This window comes from Musa acuminata, chromosome BXJ1-4 (genome assembly GCF_036884655.1).
Source record: "Musa acuminata AAA Group cultivar baxijiao chromosome BXJ1-4, Cavendish_Baxijiao_AAA, whole genome shotgun sequence".
Classification (NCBI taxonomy): domain Eukaryota; kingdom Viridiplantae; phylum Streptophyta; class Magnoliopsida; order Zingiberales; family Musaceae; genus Musa; species Musa acuminata.
This window is the reverse complement of record NC_088330.1, coordinates 17,855,001-17,880,012: the sequence shown is the minus strand read 5'-3', so window position 1 is coordinate 17,880,012 and position 25,012 is coordinate 17,855,001. Positions and strand designations below refer to the sequence as shown.

At 36.3% G+C, this 25,012-nt stretch overlaps 1 protein-coding gene across 2 annotated transcripts; it reads left to right on the top strand.

The window, feature by feature from the left end:
• The first annotated feature begins 6,023 nt into the window (after positions 1-6,023).
• LOC135650020 (uncharacterized) lies at positions 6,024-24,718 on the top strand. Of its 2 annotated transcripts, XM_065169084.1 has the most exons (12): positions 6,024-6,404; positions 6,951-7,231; positions 7,322-7,516; positions 8,606-8,952; positions 11,735-12,026; positions 13,451-13,609; positions 20,575-20,940; positions 21,316-21,381; positions 22,325-22,373; positions 22,447-22,570; positions 23,653-23,754; positions 24,388-24,718. In XM_065169084.1, exons 1-11 carry the CDS (start codon positions 6,041-6,043, stop codon positions 23,732-23,734), a joined length of 2,325 nt encoding a protein of 774 aa, XP_065025156.1. In that variant the 5' UTR covers positions 6,024-6,040; the 3' UTR covers positions 23,735-23,754; positions 24,388-24,718. The 2 variants fall into 2 exon arrangements, with proteins under 2 accessions (XP_065025156.1, XP_065025149.1); XM_065169077.1 differs by lacking the exon at positions 24,388-24,718 and having other exon boundaries at positions 23,653-23,930.
• Positions 24,719-25,012: the final 294 nt, after the last annotated feature.

Sequence of the window (25,012 nt, the reverse complement as noted above, 5' to 3'; positions counted from 1 at the left end):
ATCGAATGACATAAATCTAGACTTGTAGCCAAAGGTTTTTTCTTAAAAAGAAGGCATCGATTACAATGAGATATTTTCTCCCGTTTCTAAAATGGACTCGTTGAGGATCGTTTTGACATTAGTAGTTCATTATAATCATGAGTTACATCAAATAGATGTGAAAATAATATTTCTGAATGAGGATCTAGATGAGAAAATCTATGTACCTAAAGAATTCATACAAAAGCAAAAGGAAAGTTGGGTTTACAAATTTACATTTATGGCCTTAAACAAGCTTTCAAACAATGATATATAAAGTTTCATAATATCATTACTTCCTTCGAATTTAAGAAAAATACTATTGATCAATGCATATATCTGAAGATTAGTGGGAGCAAGTTTAATATATTGGTCTTATATGTAGATGATATTTTGTTTGCCAATAGTGATCTTGGTTTATTGCATGAAACCAAGATATTTCTCAACAAGAATTTTAAGATAGTTGATATAAATAAGATAGCCTATGTTATTGGCATTGAGGTATTCAGTGATAGATTTTAAGAATTGCTTGGACTGTTTCAGAAATGAAATATTAATCGAGTCTTTGAGAGATTTAATATGCAGCTTTGTTTAGCCCATGATACACCTATTACTAGTAGTAAAAAATTCAATCAAAACCAGTATTCGAAAAATAACTTAGAAAATAATCAAATAAAGGATAAATCTATTATATGCTCAAACCTATACAAGACAATATATATAGTTTTACAATTGTAATACTCGGTAGATATCATGGTAACCTAAGAATGGAACATTGGGAGGCTGCAAAGAAAGTAATGAGAAGTAATGAGATATATATAGAAGATGAAAGATTATATGCTCACATATAGGAGATCAAATCTGATAGGATATTTAGATGTTGATTTTGTAAATTACATTGAGAGTAGGAAGTCCACTTTAGGATTTATATTCATGTTGGCTGAAGGAGTAATTTCTTTAAAAAGTGTAAATCAATCATTTATTGCATCATCGATGGAAGTTGAATTTATGGCATGCTTTGAGGCCACAAATCAAGCTTTATGATTGTGAAATTTCATCTTAGGATTTAGTATAGTCGATTGAATTATCAAGTCATTAAAGATATTTTATGATAACACCATAGCATTTTACTTCTCTAAGAATAACAAGTACTCTAGTGGTTTCAAGTATATCGAGATAAAGTACTTAGTGGTTAAAAAAAGAGTCTAGAAATAACAAGTGTCAATTAAGAACCTAAGCACCACCATGATGATTGCTAATCTATTTACTAAAGCTTTACAATCTAAAATATTTAAATAATACTTTTTTAAATAGGGTTTGTGAGTAAGCCATAAAAGATATAGTAATGCGTGTTTAGATGGATGCTATTATTGATATTTTTATTGCTTAATTAAAGTTATTTATTTATGCTATCCTATTTATATTTATGTTTATGTATATTATAGTTGAATGTAATAACATGATTGTTTTAATAAGACAAATTACAATGGTCATTATGAACTATATTAGGAAAGTCTAACAATGTTGTGATATATAGAAGATAGTGTGACATTGATGACATACAACCACTATGGCTCGCATCGGTTTTTGACTTAATATAGTATTATTATGCATATTAAATTTATTGGCTTATTTTTTAAATTCATGATCTTGTATAAAATGCTTTTCAAAATTTTCAGAATCCAATTAGGTAAAATTATTTTCAAACAAATTTTTTTTTATTTATTTTAATTTTAATATTTTTTTATATCTTATCACATCAAGTTGGAGAATGTTAGATTATATAACCCTATTTAATTGATAATATATATTATAGATCGTTCTGATGGAAGTTATAGTCAATAGAAAGAAAGTCCATGTTATAATAGAATTCTTTATGAGATGCCTTTGATGGAAAGAACTCTTCTAATTACTTATCCTAAACCTTCTGCTCTCGCCTATATATAGACAGAATCTTTTACGGATTAAATGATATGTATTACACGATGTGTAATGTGACGTAAGATATGTAGATATGTGACAGTCATTGAGAGATTATGATTTATCTCTCATCCTTCATGTTCCTAATCCATCAATTTTAGTGGTCTTATGAAAAAATAGGAAAAGAGGAGGAGAATCTAATTCTCCTTACAAATCGATAGTAGTTTTTGGATCCAAAGATGTGCTCCTGCAGATTTGATAAAGTTTTTTCCAAATAACATCAAAAAGGTATGTATCATAAATCCGATATATATATATATATATATATATATATATATATATATATATATATATATATATAATTTCAATCCTAACATAAAAAAAAAAATTTCACTTTATATATAACATATTACATATTTTATAAAAACCTACTACTTCGGCACAAGCAAATGCATGTTTGCTTAACGTGAAAGGAAGGAGAAACTTCGGCTTCATCAGGCATGCGAGGCTTGTATTAGTATTAAGCAGATGAAGAACATGACGAATGGGTACAAAAGAATCGAGATGACCGATGCAAGGTTGATGGTGACCATGGACCTACTCACAGTAGAAAACCAATGCAGAAATAGCTGTCCTCCCCCTCCGTCGAACTTATCAGGGAGAAATATCCAGCAATGCTTCGTGCCAATGTTGGCCTGTGGGATGACAGGAGAAAGATCTTTCCAACACAAGCCGATAAGGTTGCTGTGGCCACCCGCATCGACCACATGTGTGACCCGTTGGACCATGAACTGTCAACAAGAAGGCACTAGTCGAAAGCAGGCGTGCAAAAGCTCCGCCATGACCCACCCCAACCCTCACTACTGCAGCCAACATGTGTCTTAAAAGCTACGGATGGGAATCCTCTGCTCCTCTGCCGCCACCCTCACTCCCCTGCCCGAGGCTCCCCATCTTGACCATGCCGACACGGAATCCATCTCTGATGACGGGCATGAGAGGGGAGTGGGGGAGTCGGAGACGAAGGGCGACGCCGTTGTCCGTGGCACTTATCTGATCGTTAATGGTGTCCGGACTGCGGATGAGGCAATCATGTTCTCGGAGAGGGTGATGACCTCATGGTTGATGGGAAGTAGCCCCAAATGGATCTACCTCGTCCTTATTGAGCAATCATCTTCATGTCTTCTGAACATTTACAGCATCCAGACCACGAGATCCTCAGATTGGAGTACCTGCTCTCATCATCACAAGGTTCAAACAAGAGAGAGAAGAGTCATGGATGTCTCAGTCGAGTGGTCAGTTCTTTTGGTCAACGATGCATTGACTCTATTAACATTTTCATAACTACGATAAATATAAAATATGAAAGTCCTTCTCACTATCATGAAATTATGGGGAAGAAACTTTGATAGAGATAATAATAAAGCACAAACTCATAAATATATAGTTAAATTTACTTTGTGAAAAAGATAAATACAGCTCAGTAGGATTGGGAGTCCTGAAGTTATTATGATGTTTACTAGATGATGACTGATACGATCCCTTAGAGACAATGTCCATTCATACAATATTTTTTTTAGTAATATCATAAATCCTGAGTTAAGATATAAGACATATCATTCTAATATATTATGATCGATTTAATTAATTTTATCCAAGTTATGTGATATCCTTGTGTATCTATTATATGTCCATCTTGAAAGAGTCAATCTCTATATAATCTCATAGGATTTCCTTAGAATATGTATGAGAAAAACTAAGTTAGAAAAATTATTTAATTCGAATCTCTATATCAGTAAATACTTGATATATAATGTAAAATATAAAGATAAACTTTATAAGCTTTAGATAATTGTACAACAAATGATATAAGACTATCTATCATACCTAATAGTCCCTGCAAGCGTCCATATGATACTGTTATGAAACTAGATACTAAAGGAGCCCTAACATTATCTCAAATACTCATCTAATCCTATGTTACTCAGGTAACTCTTGGGTGCTAAGATGATTGATAATTTATATTGTTATGCATATTAAAAAAAATTTAAAATTATTATTTTGAAGAATTTTTTTGAAAAATTTTGTATATGCAGTGGTCACAAACACCCTACATATACAATCCTAAAAGGGTAAAAAAAAAATCTACTAAAATAGAATTACAAATCTACTACACCTTTCTATAGACATGTCATTGGAGAATTATATAAGATGAAGATGTGAATAAGTGATGGAATTCCAAGTTAAAAATCAAATGAAATAAGTAAAACTTATAAATGGTAGTTGAATATTAAATTGCTATTGAAATTGGTCGTCAAAAAGAACACACCCTTCTTTATAATATAACCAATTTTATGTTGTGAATAATCATTTTTATTCGATTTGTAGTACTAATTAATGTTATTACTTCATTAATCATGATTCAAGAGACTAACACATCAAATACAAAAAAAAATTTATTGTTCAGTTTGAAAAATAAAAAAATACCTATTTATTTACTTAAAGATAAGTTAGTGAAAAATTAATATATTGGTTAATTTGGAAGTGCTCCAAATTAGCTGTCATATCAGCCTATCGCTTCAGCACTATATTGATGTTATTATCTGTTAATGAAAAAGTTGGATGACTTATTGGTTAACCGGATATGGTTCAAACTCATATGTACAAGATTATTTAAAGTATTTTTAATATAAATATATTAAATATTCAAATTAGTAATCCGATGTATTTGAGTACGGATGTAAATGGTCAAAAAGATAAGTCCTCTCTCATCGTGTTAAAGATGAGCTTTTATATCTGATTATAGAAAGATAAAATATTCAATGAAATATTTTACGGAAAGACGATCTTTAACTATCCCTAATAGTCTCTTCTTATCCTCTTGGTAATAAGAGGGGGATAATATGTTTTGAACCTATTTTAAACTTTTATAATAGGTGGAAAGTTTTTTTCCCACCGAGAACTTCACCTGATAACTAAGTATCACGTGATTAATAGTGATTAATCACGTGACAACTAAGAATCTCCATCTGACTTAAATTCTTCCCATGAGATGCCTCCAAATCTTTATAGTGATTAATATGTTCATAAAATGTCTTCATTTATGTACATCTTTACGGACTTTGAGCTAATTCGATGTCCAATAGAATGGTTCTACAGCATGACATCAACACGCACTAACTTCATATTAGTGACGATAATATATGTATTTAAATATATATTTTTTGGTCCTCTTAATCTTGCGAGGTACACAGAGATGTTACGGTGTTCGAGTGCGATCTCATATACGTAGTTTAAGATTATACATATATATATATATATATATATACACATAGTTTTAAATATTTTTTAGAATTATTCATATTTTTTTCTCAAATAATTTTAAATATTTTTTTCAAATATTTTTTAGAATTATTCATATTTTAAAAAATATTTAAAATACATTTCAAAAAATTTTTTGACAATTTTTTTGCTTGTTTTTTATCAGTTCTAAACTGTTATAGTGTTTTTATTTTACTCATTTATATTATTTTTTAATAACACTTATAGTATCTTATTAAAGTACTGAAAACACTATAAGTGATATTATATTATATCTTTTTGATTGTTATTGGTCATATATTATTACAATATTATATTTTTAAATTTATAGTTAGTTTAATTTAGGTTATTAGTCTATTTAAATCATTTATAGTATTTTCAAGTAGATTTTATAGTGTTTTTATTATGATGATCAAGACACTATAATAAATCAAATTATGATTTCTATTTGAGTGTTGTTATTAATAAAGTACAATAAATATCTATTTAAATATATATTAAATAATTTTTATTATATTTAAATTTTATGTAACTCATTTATAGTGTTTTTAAGTAGGCTTTAGAATGTCTTTGTTATTGGTGACCAAAAAAATACTGTAACATATGAAAAAAATTTGAAGATTAATTTAAGTAAATTTTTTTAAAATTAAAAGTATTATTAAAAAAATTAAAATGGTATAGAGATCGAGAAATCGTTCTCTAATTTTTTAAAATTATTAAAATACCCAACATATTTGAATAGGTTAATACGGGACATTTATCGGCATTACAGCCGTGGCCCAAAATGCCTCATTGTTCGTTATTTAGAAGCGCTTCTAAGTACCCTGCCTGGAGTCGGTTTCCAGTGATCCCGCTTTGCACCTCCCCGCCCGTCGCAGCCTTTTTCTCCTTGCCTCCGCCGCACGCCCCGCCGCCCCTCCCCCTCGTCGCTTCCTTCAGCCACACGAGCGTCTCGTCCTCCATTTCTGCCGCCACTGCACCATCCATGGCGAAGCCCCCGACCGCGAAGAAGGTGAAGCACGAGATGGAGATGTTTGGTGACGTCCGCGTCGACGACTACTACTGGCTCCGCGACGACTCCCGATCGGACCCGGATGTGCTCTCCTACCTCAAGGAGGAGAATGCGTACACCAATCTCGTTTTGTCTGGTAAACCTTTAGGGTTTTGCTTCATCATGTTATGGGACCGGGAAATTAGGGTTTTGGTACTTTAAGCAGTCATGGCGGCTTTGGTAAATGCATACCATGATAGAGACCCAAAAGAGTATTTTAAGGGAGAATTATTGAGATTTGAATACTATTCTTTTTTCTTATTTTCGTCATCAAGAACAATTATTCAGTAGATAAGAAATGCGTTTCCTCCTTTGCAACCTGGGAGATCAAGGTTTAAGTTGAGGGAACAACGTCTGCTTACATTGTCCCTCACCAAAATGGGATCTTCCTGCACATTGCTTGATGAGGATAGGTTTGATTTCATTGTGCTGAAAAACCTTGCTTCTTAGAATTGCATTGCAAGCCATTTTCAATGTTTTGTTCTGTGTTCACCAGACTTTGAATATTCTCCCATGAAATCAGTGGTTGGCTGTACATGTGCGTATTGCTTGTTAGTGAATACGAACCGAAACACCATTGTCATGTCCATATTGTTATTTCCCATTGCGAAGTTTTGACATTCTGACTCAGGATCACTTTCAGATGTGAAACAGTTTCAGAATCAATTATACACTGAGATAAGAGGAAGAATCAAGGAGGATGATATCACTGTGCCGATTAGGAGAGGCGGGTATTACTACTACAAGAGAACATTAAAGGGGAAGGAGTATGTGCAGCATTGCAGGCGGTGTATAAGAGATGATGGTGCCACTTCTGTTTTTGATGTCATGTCCACTGGACCTGAAGCATCCGAAGAACATTTAATCTTGGATGAGAATATTAAGGCTGAAGGACGTGATTACTACAGTATTGGGGCTTTCAAAGTATGTTATACCTATGCCCACCATTTATGAGATTAAATTTTTACAATCTATTTTTTCTCATTAGTATGAAGTTATTCTTTTCTTTTTCAGGTCAGCCCAAATAACAAGTTGGTTGCCTATGCAGAAGATACTAAAGGTCATGAGATCTATACTGTCTATATTATGGATATTGAGAATGGGACTCTTTTAGGGAAGCCTTTAACTGGGATAACATCATATATGGAGTGGGCTGGTGATGACTCCCTAGTTTACATAACAATGGATGAGATCCTTCGACCCGACAAGGTTCATAAAACATGGTGCTTTTCTTTTTTTGTCACATCCAATGCTCTTTCACTAGTCAAACTAAGATCAATTCCTAGGTTTACCTCTTTACATGACTAATCAAAGATGATTTGCCTAAATTAACTATGGCAGCTATAGGTCTCTCCTTTGGTTGTGCGCAAATCATTTTTAACAGTTGTCCTTATTTAAACATTAGTTAAAACTAAAATTTGAATAGCAATGGTATCTACACCAGATGCTAATGCTTTTGTTCCAAGTGGCATGACCATGAACTGTAATTGATACATAAAGAGTTAGCCGACAGCCTGGAACTAGGTTTAAGATTTTGTTACATCAACATACAGCCAATAAGTTAATTTGTTATGTCATCATCCATTTGTACCTTGAACATAACAGGTACACTTGGTTTATTAGGGACAGTTATTATAGTAATTGAAAATTATGCCTGAATGTGTCTCTTGAATACTCTTTTATTGTTCAGGAGTCTAGCTGATTTAGTGAATTTACATTTTATTTGATGCGGGAACACTTTGTTTTACAATGTTCAGTTACAGCACGTGCAGTTCCTGAAGGTCTTTCAGATTTGCAATTGTGTAAAGCAAACACACAGAAAAATTAGAGGACTTTGATATTTGAGTACTAGAAAGAGCAGTCCATGAATTTGATGGCTTAGATGATTGGTTTTTATGCCCCAATGTACAACCTGAATTAATCGTGCCCTCCAAATCTGTCCTTTTTTTTCTGTTCATCTTCTTTGCCGATGGTGACTTAGACCACTTGTTTTAACTTCATTTATTTGTCATTTTCTGATCTTCATGAAATTAATCAATGGATTATTTGAAAATGGCGACTTTAACATCATTTACCGATAGTTATCATCTGTTCCTTTTTTGCTTGGTTGCTTTTCTTGCCTTTTTTATATGTATATTTTTTTGACTGATTGGTTAGAGGAATCATTTGGTTATGGACATGCAATATATATGCACTTCTAACTTTATCTATCATGCCAAATTTTTTTGGTCTCCAAACTCTGCTGAAGCTCATGATACTTTTAACTTTCTTGATTCTCATATTCTAGTATTTTGTCAGGTTTGGCTTCACAAACTGGAGACTGATCAATCTAATGATCTTTGCCTGTACCATGAAAAAGATGACATGTTTTCTCTTGATATTCAAGCCTCTGAAAGCAAGCAATATTTATTTATTGCTTCGGAAAGCAAAACAACACGGTTCCTTTTCTATCTCGAAAAATTGAAACTAGAAAGCGGTCTCATGGCTTTGACGCCACGTCTTTCTGGCATTGATACAACAGCTAGTCATTGTGGCAATCATTTCTTTATAAAGAGGAGAAGTGATGAGTTCTACAATTCAGAGTTACTTGCTTGTCCAGTGGACAATGTAACTGAAACTACAATTCTGCTTCCTCACAGTGAAAGGTCTGGTTGAGTACACTTGCTGTATTTGCTGATTATTTTATGCCATTGTCTCAGTTTCTGCAAATAACCACCACAAGCAAGCTCTCTAGTATAGGAATTCATGTGCTTTAGTTAAAATTTAAGTAAGTTTATCTTTTGAGGAAGAGTATATGCTTTGAGGACACTTGGTGTATTTTTTCTTTGTAGGTTACTATTATGTTGATGCCTTGAGTTTCTAGTTATTAGTTTTATATAAGATAATTTTATTTTCTGTAAAGTAAGTATAAGATAATGCAGTGATAAGGTTTCTTTTGGTGCTTCTTATGATTGTGATTTCATGTGTGTTTGTACAAATCTTGCTAGCGACTGGTTTAATTTTGATGGACTCTGGAATGTGAAAATGATTTTTTTTCCTCCGGTAGAATAATCATTGAGAAATAGGAAAGATTATTTTTTATTATGTAAAAGTTTCCTATTTTACTTGGGCCATCTTCCATGAGTTACAACAAGAATATGAAAAGCTCCTTATGTTGGGAAAGAGTTAAGAAAGACCCGAGAAACTTTGTTAGATATAATACGAAAGGATCTTATCATTCTTAGTTTGGCTAGTGATATTGCCCTCCCTCATTCTCGACAACATGGAAAAAAAAGTGGTTGACCTAAATAGATGTGATATAGTGCTAGTTATTTTTCTGTTATAAGAAATAAATAGAAGAATATAGTTAAACAGAAGAATATAGTTAAGTTGGATGAATAAGAAGTTTCTTTAAGTAAAAGCTTTAGGTATCTTGGATTATTATTCAACAAGATGGAGAGATCAATGGAGATATTATTCATATAGTAAAAATAAGCTGGTTAAAATGATGAGGAGTGTTAGGAGTCCTATGTGATTATCGGATACCTTTGAGATTAAAAGAAAAATTTTATAAGACAGTTGTGAGACCAACAATGCTTTATAGATCTAAGTGTTGGACAGTTAAGAAACAATATATATAAAAAATTTGTATTGCTAAGATGAGCATGTTGAGATGGATGTGTGGAGTTATTGGGAAAGATAAGACAAGAAATACTTTTATCTGTGAACAATTAGATATTGTTTCGATAGTGGATAAGATAAGAGAAAATCATCTAAGATGGTATGAGCATATGCATAGGAGACATCTAGATGCGATAGTCAGAAGATGTGAAATGATTAATGTTAATGGTACGAGGAGAGGTAAAGAAAGACCTAAAAAGATTTCAATAGAAACTATAAATAAAGATTTAAGTACTTTGAATTTAACTAAACATATGACTTTTTACAGATCTCAATGGTGGCAAAAGATCTATGTAGCTGACCCTAAACAGTTGGGACTTATGGCTTTGTTGTTGTTGTTGTTTGTATGTTAAGGGGGCCAAATACATACTACATATAGAATGTTTTTCTCCTCATACGGCTCAAGCTCGAGAAAAATGATTTTGATTTTGGTATATCTATACATGTGTAATGTCAAATAGCAAACACAAAATAATGAATTAGATTATAATTTGAGTCCTGGTTTTGTTTTTCCTTAAAAAAAAATCGTTTGTACTCATAGCTCAAGTTGGGTAATTCTGATGGAATTCGAAGGAAAATCCTTAGGCATTTATTGAACTGTTTCTCATCTCCTTTGTTTTGTCTCATCTTAAATCTATTTTGATTCCTCATTCAGATCCAATTTTTGAGGCAATCGAAAATAGTGTTTTCTTGTTGCGGAATCCTTTATCTTTGCTTTGAATCATTGGGTCTAGACATTACTTTGGTGATCCTTACTCCTTTCGAAAGGGCCTCAAAATGCCTTTTGATGCAAGTGTTCGGATCTATTATGACAGTTGTGAGACCAACAATGCTTTATAATGATTAGGTGCCTAACAGACCCCTTTCTCTTGGAAAGCCTTTTCCCAACATGACAAAAAAATTCATATCTTTTTGTGCAAACTAGTGCACTTATATCTGACTATAAATATTTGTTTGTATTCAATAGGTTAAAAAACTAGTTTTGACTTTTGCCCACAAATTGTGCAAAAAGGCAAATTTGAAAGTTGGAAGAACATTATTTTTCTCTTTTAATTTTAAGGTCATCAAAATCCTAAGCAACACCAAGTGTACTTAAGAAGGCTTATACAAAATATCAAAAGCCTGAACTAGTTGTATCATTGAATGAAGTTGTTATTAGATAGTGGTGTTGGTTTTTATAAGACAAGTATCACTACTAGATGGGTGAAAATAATATAATTAAGTGGTCATGTTATGTGTTGTGTATGAGAATAATAAATTGTATTCCAATCCAATTACTCCTAGAAAAACAAAATTTTCTTACTTGGGTAAGTTCATGCAACTGTGGAGTTGGAAATACTTTAATTTTATGGCTCTGCATTAAATCTGCTCAGACTTATAGATACATGCATTAATTGCTAGCCAATATTATTAATGGACCAGTCTATTTCGATTACTAGATTTAGAAGGATAAAAAGGTTCTTGAAATAGTGAAGAGGAAGATTCTGGTCCTGTTTAATTGGAAACGTTGAGGTTGTCTAGTTTAGTTCTCCATTATTAGTTAGTTTATAAGTGCTCTGCAGCTTTGTTTCTTGATAATGTTTTACTGCCGTATGGAATCTCTAGAAACTTGCTTTTGGCAACATTTTGATCTTGTATGCAACTTTTTATTTTTTCTGCAATATGCTTTTAATACTTGATGCAAATTTTTGCATAATATTTTGGAGTGTCCTCTAGTATTTTAGATTGTCAAGGTGAAGAGGTTAATGAAGTTTATGTTCCTTTCAGTGTGAAATTACAGGATTTTCAACTTTTCAATGACCATATTGTTGTTTATGAGCGGGAAAATGGCTTGCCTAGTATTACTGTATATAATCTCCCACCCATTGGTGAACCAATTGGACGACTCCAGAATGGTAGAACAGTTGATTTTATTGATCCAGTATATTCAGTGGATCCTGAAGAGTCACAATTTTCTTCCACCATTGTTCGATATTCATATAGCTCTCTGAGAACTCCTTGTTCTGTCTATGACTATGACATGAAGACAGGCATTTCTGTTTTGAAGAAGATTAAAACGGTAGAGTATAAGCTTAGTTGGATTTGAGATCATCATGGTTGTGAGCAACTTTACATAATTGTGCTTGTAAATTAGTTATTGAACTTTTTCTTCAATAACAACTAGTTTTTCTTTGTATCTTACTTGTTAACAGTTGTGCATATTGCGTAAACTTATCTGCTGTAACTAAGGTCCCATAGTTTGCTACTTTTTAAATTGTCAAGTAGAAAGATTGTTTTTGCATTGCTTTCGTTGTCTGTTGATTTTACAAAGTACAAACATGTATGGTCACCACATGCTTAATTCATCTGAAGATTGGATGATAGAAGGGGCTGTTGCACATCATGGTTCTAATAGAGACCAATGCTCATTAGATCTACTGGTCCATTTTATGGCCACTGGGCTGAATACTTAAAAGAAAATGGAAATAAATTTTCAACTTCTAAATTTTTAGAAGTGGCAAAACTGCCTCTTTTTGGAGACAAACAGAAGTCTTGTCAAACTTGTTTTTTTAGTCTCCTCATTTTGATGAACGCCACAATGCTCCAGACCTGGTTTAGCTGCATTTTGAAATTTCATCATCCAGGGTTTCTGGGTGACCTTTAAGTATTCAATGAGTTGCTTTTTGGTTTTATTGTGAACTATACTTTGCCTCTGAATTTAAGTTTCTAGTTTACATTTTATAAAACAACAAAAATTACAAATGATGCCAAATGTTTATTACATCTGGTACAGATTGAAGGAACATGCATAGTTTGGTAAGGGGAAATTATTTTGACATGAGTAGTTGCTTGTTAGCATGTCAAATTGATTTTGTACTTTCAATTGATCAATCATCAAAATAGTGTCATGTCTTGTAAATGACAATTGCTTGTAATTAACTGGAGGTATGGTTTATTATATAGTTTTAAATAGTATAATAGAGTAACCAGCTGGCGTAGTATTAAGCTTTGTTTTAGACTGAAAAGTCTAAAAAATGATTCTGATGTTGCAAGGGTTTGATTTATTTTCTGGCTCTGGAGGTAAGAAATAGGCCATTTCTTCTGTTGTTATAGGTATCAAGCTAATTGTTACAGTGCAAAAAGAACAGGAATTATCTTAAAGGAAAATGCAGATAAGACAAATGAAGCCACAACTTTCTACTTGCTTCTCACGTTAATCAATATATATATATATATATATATGTATATAAACCTATGATTATTTTCTTTGTTAATCTTTGAGATAGTAGATCATTGTCTAAATCTTTTGGCACCTTCTAATTAACTAGTTCTTGAATCCAAGAGCTTGTACATCAACCTTTCCTTTATATGTTGCGTGTCTGCTTTTTGTTTTCAAACTGGTTGTCATGCTCAAGCAAATCTCTACATGCTTTCTTTCCTCATGTTACTTTGTGTTACAATATTATTTTATTATCTAAAAAGCTTCTTTTTGACTCCTTTCAGGTATTAGGTGGTTTCGATCCATCAAGTTATGTGACTGAAAGAAAATGGGCAGTTGCTTCTGATGGCACCCAAGTGCCTATATCAATTTTCTATAAGAAGGACCTTGTAAAGCTTGATGGATCGGATCCAATGCTTCTTTATGGATATGGTTCATATGAGGTAACTTTTGGTTTTCTATTGTCTGCAACAGTTTGACAATCTTCCATACTGTTTATCTGAGGCAGACACTTGACCCATCTTGTTGTAATATCTCTATTAAAATGAGTAGAAAATAAATACTACTGTTCTAAGTTGTTAAAAGTTTAGTTGCTGACATGCACATCTTGCGACTTATTTAAGCAAGGTGCTTAAGACATCTGATCAGTCCACCTGCTGTTGGATGACAACTCACCTACATATCTTTGTTGGCTTTTGTACGAGTGCTGATGTATCATAAATCTACTATTGATAGGCCATGGTTCATAATCTTGGTATATGCATTTCTATAGTTGAGATCTTCAGATGCTGTATGATCCACAAGTATTTTAAAAATATTCATAACTATTTCTGAATAATGATGACCTTTAAAACACATTACTTCTACTCCTCCTGATGGCTTAATTTATGAGTGGCAACTAATGTTATGAGATAAGTTAAACCCCGTAGACTCTGGCTTTGATATTCACTCCTAATGAAAAACTGGTCTGAATTGCATGAACCTAATCCTTTGTTTTTAATCTCCCATTATTAACTTAAATACTCTTTTAACTCTCTGTTTTTTTGTGGTAGCTCATTTCAGTGATTTCAATAGGCACTCATGCGCTCGCCTAGGTGCTCGGGCGAGGTGAGGCCCGGCTTGAGCGCCTTGCTTCATTTCCAGACGGTGCGCTTCAAAGAGGCGCCCGCCAGGGCGCTCGCCCAAGCCCAAGTGCCGGGCGCTTCGGGCGAGCATTCGGGTTAAACCAGGCGACCAAACCAGTGTTTTAGGTCTGGTTCGGTCTCCGGTGCTTTAGTTGGTTCAATTGAACCAACTAAAGCACCGATATCAGCCTTCCTCTCACGACTTCCCAACCCTAACCTTGCTCGCCGCTCCCGTTGCCGCTGCTACCACTGCCACTATCGTCACTCATTGATCCCGCTCCCGCTCCCGCTCCCGCTCCCGCTCCCACTGCTCGCTGCTACCGCTGCCACTATCGCCGCTCGTCGTTGTCGTTGCTTGTTGCTACTGCTACCGATGTCACTGTCGTCGCTTATCGCTCCCATTACCGCTTCTCACTACTACCGCTGCCATTGCCATTGTCGTCGCTCATCGCTCCCATTCCCGTTGCCATTGCCACTGCTTGCTGCTATTGCTGTCGCTACCACTGTCATCACTCGCCGCTCCCGCTCCCGTTGCCGTTGCTCTCAGTCAGCAATCTCGATCTTCCTCTTACTCACATTCTTTTCACTTCGATAGTATACTGTTAACAATATATTAACAATATAGTGCTAACTGTATACTAGTAATGGTAGTTTTATTTATTAGAATAATAATATATTATTTTGATTTTAATATTGTTAATTTTTATTTATTTGAAATTATTGTTATTGTTTTGAATTTTGAGACTTTTTGTTAATGTGATATTGTGATTTTACAAGATTTTCTTAATTTAATATTATATTTTTAATTAAATAATTATATTTATTAATTATATTATATATTTTTATATTTTAGCGTCTCGCTTCGCTCGGGCGAGCGCCTAACACCTCGGGCGTTTTTGGACATTGGCGCCTATTGCTTTTTAAATCGTTGGCTCATTTCTTGAAGTTTCAACTTTTTTTAGATAGAATCATCTTTGGTGGTTTTTACCAATACTATAGGTTAAACATCTGAAGTGAAATCCAATAATTTTCTTAGGCTTTTGTTCCTTCCTCAAGAAAAGAATTTTTCAATAGTTTTGTGATTTTACTTACTAAGGTAGCTTTATATAATTTTTTTTGTAAACTTTTACATCTATTATTTACTTATGTAGTTTGTAGTTTTATCCACAGTAGTGGTGGCAATACTCATGCTAATTCTAATATGAAGACTATATCATTTTTTCTATGTTATGCCAATTATCTCTTTTATAATTGTAACTTACACGATCTTTTAGCACTATTTGTTGTTATCATCCTTGACAATGATAATTCTTTAAAGTTTTAATTCTTAGCTTACACTTTAGAATGTTTTGGACTTCACTCTAGTGGAAATCTATGTAAATTTACATATGGTGTAAAGGACCATCACTATAACATGACCTTTCTGTATTTTATTTATTTTAGTTATAAACAAGGATTTAGAAATCGGTCAGATCAGTATATACTAATTGGTATTTATCTGTCCGACTAGGTTTTGACAAGCTGAACTGTCACGGACTTAGCTGGAATTGCCTAAGTCGTGAGACACCCTTGCGGCCAAGACGCGAAGCAGCCTTGCGCCAACTTTTCGGATTTAGCTGGGATTGCCTAAGTCTTGATGCGCCCTTGCGATATGCGTCTGCAAAGGTCAGCCAATTTGCAACCTCACTCAGGTCCCAAAGGACTTGTAAAAGAGAAAGTTGATTAGTTCGAAGAACGAGTGACAGACAAGTCCCGACGTATCGCAAAGAGGGAAACTTTACAAGTAATTCAGTGAGCACCTTGCGTGCAAGAGAGAAAACAGAGAAAGGAGGAAAATAAGGACTTTAGAGGGTTGAACGAACAACTACAAGTCCACAAACAGCTGCTCACCGGGTGCCGTGCGCGAAGGTAAGTTCCCGTCAAGAAAACGTACAAACTTGTGAAGATTGTTCAACGCTCGACACTATACTGAAGCCCCATCCCCCATGGTGCCACTCGGGTGGTTCCAAGGTGCTGAGATGGCTGACGTTTCGCGCGCAACAGCAGGTTGCAGAAAACAGTTCGTGGTATACGAAAACGGAGCCATTTTAGGATGTTTTGCTCGGTGCGGTTAGTGGTCGCACTGTAGTGCTGCAACTTGTTTGAACTTGCATTTTTACAAGCAAAAGAACACATAACCATGGCAAAACATGCTGCTAAGCATCTGTACATGCAAACAAAAACGATGAACGGTTCGTTGAACGAAGTTGTTGCGGGTGCATGCCGACCGTTCGTGACATTCTACCCCACTTAACCTGTCGACCCCCTCATCGACGCTTGTTGATAGTTGTTGATGAATGCTTCTTCATGGCGAAGGGCGTATTCGGGCTCCTAACTGGCTTCGGTTCGGGGAAGCTTTCGTCACTTCACCAACTACTCGGTCTGCTCGGCTCCATTGGGTAGCTTTATCTTGCAATCCATTAAAATGGTTTCAACTCGGCTCTCGTAGGAGGCTCTGGTGGGGGGTAGCCGAGTTGGAACACTTCGGGAAGCATCTTGCGGATTTGAGTGGTAGGCCTTTAAGTTGCTGGCGTGAAAAACATTGTGAATTTTGAGCCACGCCGGCAGCTGTAACTTGTAGGAGACGTTGCCCACCCTACTGATAAGTGGGAAGAGCCCTTCATACTTGCACACCAATCCTTTGTGTACTTTGTTCCTAAAGAATTGGAGTGATGCTGGTTGGAGCTTTTCCAACACCAAATCGTCGACTTTGAACTCCCGTGGTCACCTTCTTAAGTCTGCCCACTTCATCTTTTTGGCCGCCTTCTCCAAGTAAGCCCGCGCAATATTTGCATTTCGGTGCCATTCTTTTGCAAAGTGATATGTTGACGGACTATTCCCAGTATATCCAATAGCCAAGGTGTGAGGAGTTGACGGTTGTTGTCATGTAATGATCTCGAAGGGGCTCTTGTTGGACACAGAGCTCCGCTGTAAGTTGTAGGAGAATTGGGCTTCACCCAATCTCGTTAGTTGGCACTCATGTTGTGCCAAAGATATCGCTCCAGGAGTGAGTTTATCCTTTCGGTTTGGCCGTTCGTCTAGGGGTGGAGGCTTGTGGAGAAGTATAACTTAGACCCTAACAATTTGAATAGCTTAGTCCAAAATCGTCCCAAGAACCGTTTATCTCGATCACTGATGATATTGTGTGTGACTCCTCAATACTTCACTACATTCTTCATCATCAGCTTGGTCGCCTCCTCTACTGAACAGTGTAGGGGTGTAGCAATGAAAGTTGCATACTTTGAAAATCGATCGACCACCACGAGTATCGATCCGAGTCCCCCTACTGCCGGTAAGCTTGATATGAAGTCTAAGGAAATGCTCTCTCACGACCTTTCTGGTACGGGTAACGGCTCCAAAAGTCCCACTGGCTTCCGCTGCTCCACCTTGTCTTGTTGGCAAGTGAGGCACGTTCAAACATATTCCTCCACATCAGTCCCTATATTTAGCCAGTAGAAGGCCCTCTACACAAGAGCTAAGGTTCTGTGAATGCCCGGATGTCCAGCCTGAAGGGAATCGTGACACTCTCTTAAGAGCTCATACCTTAAATTGTCAACTCGAGGGACATAAACTCTATTCCCTTTTGTGTAAACGAGTCCCTCCTAGACCCAAAATCGTCGTGCCTTGCCTTCTTTGATGAGTTGCATCAGGGTTACTACCTGAGGATGATTGTATAGTCCATCCCTGATCCTGGAAAGGAAGTTGGAGTGCAACTGACTTGCTTGGCCTTTGCACTCCAACTGTACGACATTCACTCGCTCCACTTTCCGGCTCAATGCATCGGCCACGATATTTACTTTTCCGGGCTTGTACTCCATTGTCATATCAAACTCAGCTAGGAAGTCCTACCATCGTGCTTGCTTTGGGGAGAGTTTCTTCTGAGTTTGAAAATAGCTCAAAGTGATGTCATATCACTTTCGCTTTAAGTCCTCTTATGTGTCCATCCGGCATCGACCTTGTTGGATCTCCTCCCAACGGGTTCGCCACCAAAGTTTTGCATCCCCATTCAAATACATGGTTGTTATCGAAACTTTGGTTTCTTCAGAATCAGGCCTCGTAGCTCGAAAGTATTGTTCCATGTCGAATAGGAAATTCTCGAGCTCTTTAGCATCTCTGGCACCTCCATAACAATGCGGCTTGGGTGCTATCAAGTTTTGTGCCGGTGCAACGCGGGTGTTTCTTCCTCCCGCATTCAGTGCCCTTCTGAGCATGGTCACCTTGGAAGTGAGTTCCTCCATAACTTCTTGCAGATATTGCATGGAGTCTTTGGTGTCGTTTGACAGTCGATCGACTAGGGCCTCAACCTTGTCGATCCGAGATTTAGCTTCTTCTTGCAAGCTCTCTACCCCGAGAAGCCTTCGTTGGCCATGGTAGAGTTCCTCCAAGCTCGCTTCAAGAACATCCAAGCGGGTTTCCGTCGCTGCGAGTCTCTCCTTGTGACTCTTTTTTTCGATTGGCGCTCCGGATTGCGCCTCCTCCGCTCGCGGAGAGTAGCCAACTTCTCGCTCATCATGTTCGTTGTCGCGCTCCTCCTGAGCGGCTCCAATAGCATGAGAGCGAGTATGCACTTGCAACCCACTTGCGGCTGCTTGGGGCAAGAGTTCGGCTTGCCCCGTCTTGCTTGATTTGCCACGATGCTTTGCCATGGCGAAATTGCGAAGTTCCTTCGTTGCTTGCACGATGCTTTGCCCGCTTTGATACCACAATGTCACGGATTTAGCTGGAATTGCCTAAGTCGTGAGGCACCCTTGCGGCAAAGACGCAAACTTAGCTTGCGTTGCGTAAGTTGCGAAGCACCCTTGCACCAACTTCTCGGACTTAGCTGGGATTGCCTAAGTCTTGATGCGCCCTTGCGATATGCGTCCGTAAAGGTCAGCCAATTTGCAACCTCACTCAGGTCCCGAAGGACCTGTAAAAGAGAAAGTTGATTAGTTCGAAGGGGGAAGTCTCGACGTCTCGCGAAGGGGAAAGCTTTACAAGCAATTCAACGAGTACTTTGCGTGCAAGAGAGAAAACAGAGAAAGGAGGAAAACAAGGACTTTAGAGGGCTGAACAAATAGCTGCAACTCTACAAATAGCTGCTCACCAGGTGCTGGGCACAAAGGCAAGTTCCCATCAAGAAAACGTGCGAACTTGTGAAGATTGTTCAGCGCTCGACACTATGCCGAAGCCCTATCCCCCATGGTGTCACCCGGGTGGTTCCAGGGTGCTGAGATGGCTGACGTTTCGCGTGCATCAGCAGGCTACAGAAAATAGCCCATGGCACGCGAAAACGGAGCCATTTTGGGCTGTTTTGCTCGGTGCGGTGAGCGGCCGCACTGTAGTGCTGTAACCTGTTTGAGCTTGCATTTTTACAAACAAAAGAATACAAAACCAATGTGAAACATGCTGCCAAGCATCTGTACATGTAAACAAAAGCGACGAACGGTTCGTTGAACGAAGTTGTTGCGAGTGCGCGCCGATCGTTCGTGACAGAACAGGTGAAATCACCCAGTATGATTATATTACAGGGCTTTACTGGCCAAAATCAAACCATCTGGTAGTCTTATTATTTTTTGACAGCTTTGGAAACTGTCTTTTTTTGTCTTTTAGTGCTTTCCTCCCATGATCCTCTTTCTCTATTTCTCTCTCTCACTTATCTCTCTCCTCTCCTCCGCCTCTTCCTTCTTATCATTGTTTTTGACCTGTTTGAGAACTTTTAACTATTGTTCTTTTTTTGTTTTTTCTTTCCTCCCACACACTTCTCTCCTCAATTTCTCTCTTTATGTATCACTCCCCTCCTCTTCCTTAGTTTATCACAGTTGCAGCCTGCTATGTTGTCACCACCATCTCTTCTTATAAGAGCCATCACCTCCTCTGCATGCCTCCTCTGCTTCTCCTCTTCCATAGCTTCTTCAAATTCTCTTGGTCCGAACACTACCAACACATAACAAGTGGCGATACATCAGTCTGTACCAGAATCATACCAGTCCGATTGTCAATAAGTATTGACATCAGACTAAAATCTTAGACCCTGGTTATAAGTGAGTATAATATATTTTTCAATAGAATTGTTGTTTGTATTACATTATCTCTAGGTTCCATATGTGTGCCAGCTTACAGACATAAAAATTTGTTGATTCTATAAGTTGGACTTGTTCATTATGCTTTTCTCTATATTTTTATTTATTTATTGTGTCCTCTATGTTATTGTTGAGATTGCATATTTTGGCTCCTCAGAGTTGTAGCATGTTTTCTGAACTCAGGTCTGCATAGATCCTAGCTTCAAGGCATCAAGGTTGTCTTTGGTAGACAGGGGCTTTATATTTGCAATAGCTCACATTCGCGGTGGTGGTGAAATGGGGAGACTGTGGTATGAAAATGGGAAGTTACTGAAGAAGAAAAACACTTTCACTGATTTCATTGCTTGTGCAGAATACTTAATAGAAAATAAATATTGTTCAAAAGAAAAACTTTGCATTAATGGGAGGAGTGCAGGGGGATTGTTGATTGGTTCTGTCCTGAACATGCGGCCTGATTTATTCAAGGTAGCTGTGGCTGGAGTTCCATTTGTTGACGTTGTGACTACTATGCTTGATCCAAGTATCCCACTGACTACTTCTGAGTGGGAGGTACTTTGTTTCTACCTTTAATATTATTTGTTGTCTTGCTATTTTGGCTGCTAAATAGAAAGTTGACTTGTGAGCAAGTTGCTGCATTTACAAATAAAATGCTATTCTTATTCTCCCAGACATGCTTTAAACTTGCTTTTTCACTTAAGTAATCATAATTTCTCTTTTTGTTTCTTTAAGTTAACTCTTCTTTAATTGAGCTACTTCTTTGGAGTTGCTAGAACAAAGTGTGTATGTATTTTGTTAAACTTATACAACCTTTTTTACAATAGGTGTCTCATGAACATGTTTCATGCTTCCTGATATTAAATGGTAGTCTTAGGGCTGTGGTTGTTCCCATCAATTGAACTTTGACTATTTTTGGTGCTGGTTTAGGAATGGGGTGATCCAAGGAAGGAGGAATTCTATTTCTATATGAAATCATATTCTCCAGTTGATAATGTGAGTGCTGATTTCCCTAATTGTTTCATTTATTCGCAGAATATCTTGGTTTATTATATCACATTTTTCATTTTTCTATTTGCTCTTTGTTTGCTGTCCCATGACATACGTTATCTTAGAGTTGTTTCCTTGCCATTTTCAATGCCCAAATGCTGTCATTGTACCATAGCTGCACCTTTTGTTTCTCTCTCCTCTTTCCTTTTGTGAATTTTGGATATATAAAACTAGATATTGTAGTGTATATTTTGGAAGACATATTAGCATTAATAGAAATGCTGCAACTCAGTCCCAAAATAGATGCACGAGTTATGATCATGGTGCCCATCCAGAAGCGCACTGTCCCTTTCAGTCCAAGATTGAGAAATAAAGGCAAAATTCATGTCTGAGGTAGTAGGATAAGAAAAAGTGAATAAATACGCATGAATGGAGCATGCAACAGATCTATTTTGAAAGAAAATATGTTGCAGATCACTAGACCAATTGAACTATAAACCCAAAAGAAATTAAAAGATAAAAACTGAAACTGCAACCATTAAAGCAAGATTGTAACCAACAACTATGCAAGCACAACCATAGTTCCTCCTGTTATTGGCCAAGCAACCATAATGAGCAGCAACTGCTACGCAACACAAAGTGCCGAACTTTCAATAGCTGTTGGCTAGGCAAGCAGCAGTATATGCTGGCCAGCAGCCAATAGCTGTTGCGTCTTAAGTTTTTTCTGACTCTGCAGCTGCCATCCTGCTAATGATGGCCTTTGTTCATTTATGATGTTACTAACAGTATATATACATCTTAATTGTAAGTCAGCTATGCTTAGTGACTACTATTATGTATTCTTATTAGAGAACTATATTTTGTTACGTGTATTAATGATGCAATTTGTGTTGGTTGCTGTTTCTTATTGTTTTTAAGTGTGCTAATGTTATATTTGGTTCATTTGCAGATAAAAGCACAGCATTATCCTGACATTCTTGTTACTGCTGGTTTGAATGGTAAAGTGGAACCCTAGATTGCTTATATTATCTTGCCTCCTTTCATGTTCTCTAAGCATGTTTACTGTTATAGATCCACGGGTGTTGTACTCGGAACCAGCTAAGTTTGTTGCCAAGTTGAGAGAACTGAAGACTGATGACAATATTCTCCTGTTTAAGTGTGAACTTGGTGCTGGCCACTTCTCAAAATCTGGAAGGTAATTGCTTCGTGGTGCTATTTTTGAGTACTGCACACTTGTTCCTTAGTTCTCTGTTTTTATTCTTGAGTAGTCTTTACATTTAGTATCTTCTTTTGCCATTCTCTCACTCTTTTAAAAAATTAGCCAATTAGTGTGGAAGATTTTTGGATTCATCAGAGGTTATCATGTGTGATCCTGATCACAATTTCATCTAATAATTCCATCAAAGCTCTTTGAAGCTTCAGTTCTTATTCAGGATCGACAGGGAAATATAGTGTAATCATTTTGTTCTGGAGTTTCCACTTGTCAAAAAGAATTCTAGATGTGATTAGATAAAATGAGGAAAAAAATGGATGAGAGTCAATATGAATGGTTCTGATAAGAGAAGCCAAAAATTGAGGAGTAAATATTATATGAATTACATAAATTAAGGTATATCTATCAGCGAGGAGCCTTGCAGCCTGTATATTGTTTATTCATTTGGTTCTTATAATATTGAATGAGCTTTTAAGGCCTGTTTGGATAAATATGTTCTCATAAAGGCAAACATATTCTATCCCTTCAAGTTCAATCATGAGGTTATGATCATCTACATTATTGTGTCACCCATTGGGAAGTCGGGCATTATTGTCATATATAATGATTTTATATATTAGGTACTTAGTTTTGCAGCCCAAAGAGAGAGAGAGAGAGAGAGAGAGAGAGAGAGAGGAGGGGGGGGGGGGGGGGAGGGGAATAGTTCGCTTCATGGTACTTAGTTTTGATGTGTGAATGGTCTGTTGCTTGATGCATGAGTAGTGTAAAGGGAATGAGTCATCTGGACTTCCTTTCATATTATAAATTGTCCATATGATGGAAAGTCAAAGTGGAATTGGATTTGACTATCGTTGACTTTCCATCAGTCTACAGCACTCTCAGGGTAGGCAATGGCAAGTGATGCAAGTCCCTTCAGTAGACTAATCTTTTGTTCTCGATTCTATTTCCAGTAGTAATCCTCTTAGTTGATTGCCTTCCTGTATTTATTTTTGTAACTGATGTGCCTATGTTTTCTAATTTATCATAACTTCTATAACACTGCTTTTACTACTAACTGGATGCAGATTTGAGAAACTAGAGGAGGATGCTTTCACCTATGCTTTCATCCTCAAGGCATTGAACATGATTCCACTTACAACGTCTTGATCAACCATGAAAATAGCTTGGTAAATACCTAATTAACATACAACATTGTTTTTTTTATTTATATTACTATTGTTTTGATGTGTCATTTGAGTAGCAGTTGGCTCGATCCCAGATTTTGGACGTGTATTTCAGAATTGAAAATTTGGAAAAACTAGCATGCATTGATTGAATCAATAAGTTGGATCCAGAGTGCTAACTTTTTTCTTTATAAGGTTGGGTGATGTTAAACTTGGATGGATGGTGCTATAATTTTCTTATAGAATTTGCGATGGTAACTTCAACAACCTTCACAATAATGTGAGGGTAAGAAATCCTATCCTGATAATTTTATTTTATGGAATTTTTTGAGACAGCTAAGTTGAGAAACATGCTCCTTTATGTGCTCCATGTTGACTCACCTGATATGATGGTCGGGTCCATAGCAGGCGAAAAAAATTGAGCAGTGAATGACTCTCTGAAGTAGTATCTTACAAAGATAGAGATTCATGTGAAAAGGACTTATAGCTCTTCGTTCTACAATTGTAGCCTCAATATAGAGAGAGAGGTCGCCTTGTTTGCAGACATTTCAAACCCATTTTTTTAGCTCATTATAATCACTTATTCTTGCTTAATCATGAAACTCATGTGGGGCTAACAGTCCTATCTTCTTCTAGGGTATTTCGGTTTTGAGCTGAAGCGTTTCACTCATTGGCTCGGTACGCACTCTTTGAGACGTCTATAGCTCACTCTGGCGGGAGTAGATAGGGTGAGATCGAGAAGGCGTCATTGGCAGTTCATGCATGAGGTGCGAAAGCAATTAGTGAATCTATCATGAATTAGGATGAACATAATGCAGCTTAGTTGACGCCAATAAGGAAATCAAACTCAAATCTAACCAGGTTGGATCGTGCTTGTATCAGCTCCACTGGAGAATAGAAGATGTGTTGAAGTCTAAGTCAAAGCTTTTCATGGACTTGAAAGACGAGTCCCTCAAACTTAACGAACGAGTCCGACCAAAACAATGCTCTTAAACAACTTGATTCATTTTCAGTATTTGCAGTACGTCGATGGCTAGTTAGATACGGGTGCAATTGATTTTTGTAGCTTCTTATTTCTAATTTCATTTGTATACTATATGCATGCATGCATAAGGTAGGTCATTTTTCAGTTCGTTTATTATTATTATCAATATAAGTATAACAGAAAAAAAAGATAATTTTAAAAATAAAATATATTAATTTATTAAATAAAATGATAGGATTTTTATTGTATATAATTATAACTTCTAACCAAGAAAAA